General features: G+C 36.0%; 1 protein-coding gene across 1 annotated transcript; it reads right to left on the bottom strand.

Moving 5' to 3' along the window:
- Window positions 1-4,661: 4,661 nt before the first annotated feature.
- LOC108990713 lies at window positions 4,662-5,379 on the bottom strand. The gene has a single exon (XM_018964756.2). The coding sequence runs from the start codon at window positions 5,151-5,153 to the stop codon at window positions 4,737-4,739; it is 417 nt and encodes a 138-aa protein (XP_018820301.1). The 5' UTR covers window positions 5,154-5,379; the 3' UTR covers window positions 4,662-4,736.
- Window positions 5,380-9,639: the final 4,260 nt, after the last annotated feature.

A 9,639-nucleotide genomic window follows, 5' to 3' on the forward strand; every position in this document is an offset into this window, starting at 1 on the left:
AACCCAACAATCTTCCACTTGGAGATTGGTTCTCCACATGCCGTCCACTATTTCTAGCCAAGCCCAACCACCTCTGCAGCTCACAAATCCCATCTTCAAGCCAGAAGACACACTCAGTCTCCCACGTAGATAGCCCTTAGTCATCACATTCACTAGGTAACTCACAACTCCCACTGCACTAAGAGCATCCGATTTCGAACCGATCCTGGCAACATTTGCCAACTTCCCTAGGTTTACATAAGGAACGACAAAACTGACTCCATTTTGCTACCTCATCTGTTTCACGCTATCAAACTTGCCTTTTTGCACTCCTATATTTCCCTACACATCACTAGACCTTGATGTTAAATACAAAGAGTTAGATCTCTTACCATGCGCCAAGACCAACGCACCCTTAGCGATCTTCCATGCTCCTCCAAAGAACGCTACTGCATAACCACTGTCATCAAGCTATCCTATGCTCCTCCAAATTTGGAACGTGTGACGCGCACATCACCCACTCTCATTACATCCAGTGTCTCTCCATCAGATGGATACATCTTTCCAAAATCACCAGTAACATAGTTCTGCATTATCTCTCGATGTGAGGTGCTATGAAACGAAACCCCTAAATCCAACACCCAATCATTAATTGGATCGTGCACTGCAAAAATTAGGGCATCATGTATTTCTTCAACGATTGCATTCACAAAGTCATTCTCAATACTTTCCTAATTCTTACAATCTCTCTTGATGTGGCCTGGGTTGTCACAACTTCAGTATGTGATCTGCTGCCCAAATCTCATCTTGCTCTTGCCCTATTTTTGAAGCTTGACCTGTCATATCTTATGCCCCGATTGTCAATGTTTAGGGCTGATCCCAAATCCGAGAACTCACCAGAGTCTCTTCTATGTACCTTTTCAGCAAGGATCATGTCACGTACGTCATCGTAGTTCAGTTTCATTTTGCCAGTTTAACTACTCACCACCATCCTCATGGCCTTCCAACTATTTGGCGGCGATGCCAATAGAATTAACATTCTGATCTCATCATCAAATTTAATATCTACAAAAGAAAATTGATTTGTGATTATATTGAATTCATTTAAGCGTTGGGCCATAGACATACATTCTCACATCCTCAAATTGAACAATTTCTTCATCAAATGTACCTTGTTATTTGTCGACCGTTTTTCATACATACTTAACATTGTGTGCGTGACTCTCTCCTTAATAACAAAGTACATTTGATGAAGAAATTGTACCTTCTGAGGACATTGTGTGCGTTTTTCATACAGACCCTTTTTCTTCATCAAATGTACCTTGTTATTTGTCGCCATAAGATCTGTCGTGACTCTCTCCTTAATAACATTGTGCACCACTATTCTAGACAGGGTCAGCCAAACAACCCCCAAAACATGTCGATCTAACATATTCCACTCAGCATCATCCACGCTCTCCGGCTTCTTTCCCAATAATGAAAGATGAAGCCTCTTCTCATAGAGATAATCCTCGATCTACATCCTCCAATACCCAAAGTCAGTGTGGTTGAACTTCTTGATCCTGAGTGCTTTCAACTTGTCTCCAGCCATCATTCTCCTTCAGATCCAACATTGACTCTTAATACCAGTTGTTATAAAAAACACACACACCAACGATGACAAACAAATTAAAGCAACAATTAAAATCACACGACACATAATTTACGTGGTTTGACAACGTGCCTACATCCACAAACCTACAAAAGTTTTATTAATTCAAGCGATAGTCGAGCGAACTTTCTATTTCTGGATTTTCTGCTCACAAACTAGTCTCTACATACAATCCAACAGAGCATGGGTCCCACCATCACAAATTTTGGTGTCTACCAGAGTTGGTCCAAACTATAATCTATCCATTTTTACTTCTTTCTTACTATTTTTTCTAAATTTTGTTAAGATACTCTTAGATCTAAAGAGTTTAGTAAAAAATTCAAATCATCGGCGACTCTTTAAGACTTGCACGCCCATTATATCTGTGTTTGGGTTTGAAATAACCGACTATCACTTTCTATTCAACTGAAATGATTCATCTACGTACCCACTAAAGAATTATCGGTGAATATTGTTAGCATATACAATATGTACACCTACCCACTGGTGACGTTTATAATATAAATATATATATTATACATAAATAAAAGTCAAATGACAAGAATGCATAAAAATAAAATGTCAAGATTCACAAAAACACACAGCGGAGGATACATTTTTAAAGAATATGTGAAAAATGAGATTGGGTATTGATTTTGCCACTCGGAAAAGGTATTAAGTGAAAGCGAAAGTTGAACACATCTCAATTTTTTTATATTCTAATACATTCAATGGGATACATAAAATATTACTATTTATATATCAATTCAGATCATTTGAAATCATATCAACATACAAACACAGCTTAATGAACCATATTAGATAAGCTCATGAACTATAAATTCATTGAGGTTGACTAAAAATTCTTAATGGATCAATAAGCCCAAGAGCTTATTTTAAGGTTGGTTAGGGTTTAGTGAATAGTTTTTTACAGTATTAACAGACTAATATTTTTGGAAAGCGAAGCTGTGATTTATTAGAGAATTTTGAATCAGCCACGGGGTTAAAAATTTATTATGGTTCGTTAATGATTTTTATTTGACTCATAAACCTCATTTAATATTTTTATGAAACAAGTGAGCTCATGTTTAGCGAATAAATAAGCTCAAAAATTGTTTTAAAAGCCTATAGATATTTATTGGATTAGTTGGGTGTTTTTGGACTCAAGAACCGGCCCATTAGATTTTATTATTAATTGGCCCAACCCAGTTGCTAAGCCTGAAGTGACCCTTAAAAGCCCACAACTAGGCCCATGGTTAGACTAGATCCAAAAAAACCCTAGGACCCATGGGCCAAGCCAATAAAATGGACCCAGACCATGAAACCCATGGGCCCAACCCGTATACTTATAAATAACAAAGACCCACACGTATAAGCTCCTCCTCAATGCAAATATATTCATCACCCACCATAAACTAGGGTTGCCGGAAGTCCCTTCTTCCCCAACCAACCCAGCACGGCAGCCCCCTTCTCATGGCCAACAGCTCTCTCCCTCGTTCAACAACTTATAATAAAGCTAGAAGAGAAGCAACACAGCAATCCTCGTAACCAAAACCAGCTCTTCACGTTGCTGACCACAAAACCAGAGCACGGGCCGGTCACCTGACGAACGCAGGTCCGCAACAGAATCTTGCTTTTAACCCTCTCGGAATAGAGGCGGGCATGCAAAAAATGAGTCATTTTCGGTGATCACTTTGAATTTGTTTTCTTTAATGATATGTTCCACTAGGATATGTTCCATCACTTGTCTATTCCACTAGGATATGTTCCATCACCATGAGGCGTACGACGTGGCACGCACAAGATAATCATGATCATGAAAGTAATATTTCAGCCCCCGCATCTTTTGTCAAATCTCTTCTAGGGATATAATTAATTAATGAAGGAAATATAACAACGTAACCATCTGCATCTAATCCATTGACCATCTATCTTTCATGTAAAGATGTCAAGCATGCATGAATTGTGCAAGACTACAAACAAGCTAGCGCAGAAGCAGCACTTGGGTCTTCGCTTAAGTTAATAAGCTGGTTGGTACGTAATACTTTATAGAGTTTTAGAGTGATTTTGATAGGTTTTACAGTTTGAAAGTCTCACGGCTTGTGCATAAAATGAAAAGGATTGATGCAGATCAGTCGTACTTGGATAAGGTTGGAATAAAGGTTTATACTTTTTACTGATTGATGTAATTAGAAAATAATAATTAGTTTTTAGGTCTAAAGAAAACTTTAATCTGCTGTCACTGTTTCACTTTTTATTTCGGCCGCCGAGATTTTTGACATGTATATATTCGTTTTTCTCAGTTTTTCCATATATACTTATCTTCGTGTAATTTCATGCATGGCTGGCCGGCCAATCCGCATTACTGGTCATGTGTTTTGAGTGATTTTGAACTGATTTCTCATTTCGACTTACTTTTTGGCAATAAGTTTTCGTTGCAAGCTTATATACAATAAAGATATGCCTTTACAATATTCATGAGGATCAAGTTCGTAATAAGTTCCAAGCAAATAACAGAAACTTGTAAATTTTCCTTTCGGAAAGGTATTTTATTATTTAGAAATCAAGTAGATCCCTTGTAGTACTATAAATCTAAAGGAAAATATTACCATGCCCCCTATTTTATACCCATTCATTTTATTCTCTTGATGTTGTCCACATGACTTATTAAAACAATTTAAAATATTTTAAAAATTCTTTTTATCAGTCGTTATTTACTATCTCATACTTCATATTCTATAAAAAACACCTCACATATTATGAAAGAGAAAAAAAATTATAAATATAGAGTTTGAGAGTGAATATAGGCTAATATATAGCATTCCTCAAAATACAAATATAAAAGGTTTAAGAAATCTAAAATTTAATTTTCATCTTTTGTATTTTTGGAAGTTTTGTTAATAAAACAAATTGAATGATATAAATTAAACCAAATTGCAGCATTACCCAAAACCTAAAAAGAAACTAAAAGCAAACCAATTCATCACACTTATATAATATATATTATATATATATATAGCTGAGAAAAAAAAAAGTACAGGATTTTTACTGAATTCAACGACACATCTTGAGAAGAAAAAGGTTACTGTACAAGAAGCAGCCTCCCAAACCCTCTTCTTATTAATTATTACTTTTCATCCAAGCCTTTTGGCACTGTCACGACCAGTTTTCCACCGCTGCTACACCTAGCGCTCGCCATGTCTAGCCTCGTCGAAGCCGGGAGCCGGAATCGCCAAAGATCGAACTTTAGTTCATCCAATAACGGGCTACCCACTCCTCTGATCACGATCTTCGTCACGCCCGGGAAGATTTTGATCGTGTGCACCCTTACATCGCCGGCTATATTTGTGTGATCTGTGTTGGCTGGGGTGGCAGCGGTGAAGCGGAAAGAGTCAGAGGTTTCCTCCACCGAAACGTCGGCGCTCGAGTGGATCGGGAGCTCGAGGACTCTGGCAAACACGTGGGGGAGTCTCCTGAGCTTTTTCGAAGCGTCTTCGTATTGGGAGGCCATGTTTCGTTTGCTTGGGATCGGGGGGACCTTCATGGCAGACGTTGGGTTTCAATAAAATTTCCAAGTTTTCTTGGTGGGTGTGAAGCAATTAATGCCTGAATTTTTCAGGAAGAAGAACAGGGGATAGCGCCTAGCGGTTGGAGTTTCGTAAGAGAAAGCACGATGGGATATAGTGGATGGAGAGAGAGAGAGAGAGAGAGAGAGAGATTCTTAGCGTTGTGGTGGGGAAGGGGAGTACGAAGAATAAGAGGACAAGGAAGGCAGTGATTGCAGTGATTCGTTTTGATTGGGTTTTGGTCTCTTGGACAGTGGATCCAAGACCCAACAAAAATGATACTTGTAATTTTGAGTTAGTAAATATTACGTAATTATTTTTAAAAAAATAAATAAATATAAGATTTATATAAAAAAAAATTAATTTTTTAATAATAAATCTTATATTTTTTCAAAAGAATTGTACAGTACTTACTCATTTCATGACTGTATGTAACATTACTCATGAAGGAATCCTTGCGCGTAAGTGTTGTGTAATTATTTTTAAAAAAATAAATAAATACGAGACCTACATGAAAAAAAATTAATTTTTTAATAATAGATCCAACATTTTTTTAAAATGACTGCACGACACTTGCGCATTTTACGACTATATGTAGCATTACTCATGAATGAATCCTTGCAATGCTTAAATAGCAATACCATTTTTCTATCTTTGCTATAAAGTTTGTTTTTCCATTATGGTAATTCACATGATATAGCTCTTTTTGGATATTAAGAGTATTTCAGATCATCTGTAAATAGTAGTGAAATAATTTGTGAATAGTAATGATCTGTTTATGAATAGTAGGGGTGAAAAAAAATGATGAACTAGTGAACCAGACTAGACCGAACTAAACTGGTGGGTTTGGTTCGGTTTGGTACTGGTTTTATTTTTCTCAAAACTAGTCAAAATCGATCTGATTCTTATTTTCCTTTTCCTAACACCGGACCAGACTGGTTCATATATATATATATATATATTAATCTTTTATATTAAATAAAAATTTTTTATATTATATATAATTTTTTATAGATAATTATATATAAAATAATTTTGTATTATATGATACATTACTAATTAATATAATATTAAATTTTAAAATCCTACATAAATAACTATATATTATCACTATAGTCTATTGCATTAGTAGTTATACTAATATTATATCACTATATATTATAATATACTTTAATATATCACTATATTATATATTATAATATATCACTATAGTCTATAGTATAATTATAATATATATTATAATATACTACAATATATTATTACTATATTATTATATACTATAATATATATACTATCTAATATATAGAAAAAATTGGATCGAACCGGTAAACTGAAAGTACCAGTTTTAGGGATATAATCGGTGCGGTATCAGTTCTTCAAATCTCAAAATATGTATATACTGGATCGGTTCTAAAATTTATCCTAAACCAGACTAAACTGGACCCGTTACACCCCTAATAGCAATTACCTATTTGTAAATAGTAATGAACTAGCTAGTCTGAGAACAATTGTGTTTTCAAATAGAAAACTGCTGCTTAAACAGAAAATTATTTAACACAATATTGGGTATATCTAGAATGATATAATTAAAGATGAAAAATTATATTTCCCATGCTAAAAATACTCTATCCCTCATTTAATTTAATTTATGAAAAATTGTTAGATATTTTTAGAGTGCAAATATAAATTGTAATTATTCTGGATTACAAATAGATACTTTTCATTTAATTTTTTTAAAAAAAATAATAGACTCATTTTTTGTTAGTCATAAATGTTCAACCACACCAGAACATATCGTAGATTTTGTGACGGACGAAATCGTCATAAAAAAATAGCAAAAAGTCTTTTGTGTAATGGGAAAAAACCGCCAAACTACTGACACAACAACCATGTCACCAGTGGCAGAATCAGAAATTCTATTTGGGGGGCATATTGATCTATGCAATGACAACGATGTTTCATGCATGCCTATGTGTATGTATGTGTACATATTATATACTTTGTTGTTTATAATTATTAGAAAATATATTATTAAAATAATTTAATTTCATGTTCCTTCAATTTATAAAAATATTTTTTGGATTGTGGAGGGGAAAATATGAAGTGGGTTGAACCCATACCATAAAGGCCCATGAACCCATAATCACAGGCCTACCCAGTAAGAAACCAAGGTCATGATTGTCAAATTTAGAATATAGGTCTGGCCATAATTAATAATGATTTAATGATATAGCAGAAAGGAATAATCCGAACAACACTAAGTGCAATAATTGTCCGGAATACTCGCCCAAGATATCAATCTCGCCCGCCACAGTACCGGATTCAAAGTACTGACAACTTGCAGTCCAACCATGATTGGAGAAGATTGAGCTGTAAGGAAAGAATTAAACACTCAATCTATATAAATAGGGGTCAAAGCACACGTTAGAAGTTACAAGTAACTTCTGAATGATCTGAGAACTGAAATATCTAATATATTTTATTCTAACTTGGGCATCGGAGGTGTCTCATTCACACCAAGTCCCTTTTATTTCCTTTATGCAGGTTGCCGGAGGCCATTAGCAAGAATACAAAACACGTCCACAACAGTTGGCTCCATCTATGGGAACTTCAGAAAATTCAACATGTTTTCCGTATGCCTACAACAAAGCGCTCTCAAGCAACTTATGATCAAGAAGCCGCTTCGGCAAACATGGAGGGAAAAGTTTTAGAAATGGAAGAATGATTGAGGAATATGGCTTTGGAGAAAGAGAATCTCCAACACGAGAATGAAGTCCTAAATTGAACAAGTGTCGGTTCTAGAGGAGACACCACATCAAGCCATAACGAGCAAACTAAAGTAGAATCACAGAGCGCAGGCAGACCAACCTCTGAAGTTGAAGAAAAGAGCAAAATGCACCATGATTTACGCAACCTCATAGACAAATACGAGGAGATGGCTAGGAGAATAGGTGTATCCTCATCCAACAATCAGCTGCTCAACAACACAGATATGCCTTATAGTGAAAATAATGGCAATGCCACTCCCGCCAAAGTTCAAAGTTCTGCAAGTCAAAATGTACGATAGATCTAAGGATGTAGTCTAACATTTGGAAACTTTTAAGGCTCATATGACGCTTCATGATTTTCATGGGGAGATTGCTTGTCAAGCTTTCCCTTAATCCTCAGAGGAGCAGTGAGTGGTGGTTTGGAGCTCTGCAATAGGGTTCCATAGATACTTTCAAGGAATTTGATAGAAAATTTCTAACCCAATTCATGGCCAGCAGAAAGAGGAGGCAACCCATTACATACCTCCTCACAGTCAAACAAAGAGAAGATGAGAGCCTGAAAGCATAACTCTCCAAGTTCAATAAGGAGCGCATGGCAACAAATGATCAGGACAAAAAGATCATGCTAGCAACACTTATGGGAGGCGTCTGGCCATAAATCCTTTCATGGCAGAATTGGTGAGAAAAATCCTGACCACACTACGGGAATTCAACAACAATGCGAACGATTTCGTCAATGCTGAAGACACTCTTCAAGCTTTAACTGCCCTAAAAAAATCAGAATTGGAGCGAACAGAAAGTCAGTCAAAGGGAAGCACCAAAAAAAGCCATGAAAAAGAACAGAAGGCAAGGAAAGGCCAATACGACAAAATGAGGGATGGGAGCACGCCCTCTAGAAATCAAAGCACAAGAGCAACGTATTCAAGCATGAACGTGTACACAAGGAGCGAGGAATGAACGAACTCAAAATGATGGTAGTCATGGCCAAAAGAACCCATCGATATTGCACATTTCATAATATGGGAGGGATACTGAACGGAAGACTTTCACTTCCTAAAATGAAGAATTGAGGTCATGTGGCAAGACGGGGAACCGGAGCGTTAGTCACCCAACATCTTTCAACCCTTAGGTAGATAGAAGAAACAGGGCAAGAACGGGGACAGGGATCTCGTAAAAGCAAAAGTCCAAAGAAAAGGAGGACAATGCAAGGGAATCCAATGAGAATCCCTCGCCAAAGCCCAAACATGAACAACACACCCCTTGCCGAAATCTGAATGATCGCAGTGGATTCACTTGAGGCGGTTCGACATCTTTTCGTAGAAATGCTGTAACGAACACGATTTACCTATTTATTTTTTTAGTTAAAGATTTTAAATTATTTTATTTTTATGTTTATATTATTAATACCAGTATTATTACTAATTTTAGTCCTTAATTATTTCCTTAAAAACTTTCAGATTTTTTCAATCATTGTTTCCATTTCCATTCCTCGGATGATCTCTTCGATTTTTAGACGTTACATAGTAAATAACTGAATTCTTCAGTTTATATTCCATAATCTCCATCATTTCAGTAGTGCAGCAAATACCCTACCTTCTTTATTCTCCATTTCCGTCCTTCTACATCAAGCAAAAGTTTCTCTTGATCTCATCCATTGTTCTGCAGATTAAAAAAGAAAATATTCTGTCCATGCTCG

The sequence above is a fragment of the Juglans regia genome, chromosome 8 (genome assembly GCF_001411555.2).
Source record: "Juglans regia cultivar Chandler chromosome 8, Walnut 2.0, whole genome shotgun sequence".
NCBI classification, from domain to species: Eukaryota; Viridiplantae; Streptophyta; class Magnoliopsida; order Fagales; family Juglandaceae; genus Juglans; species Juglans regia.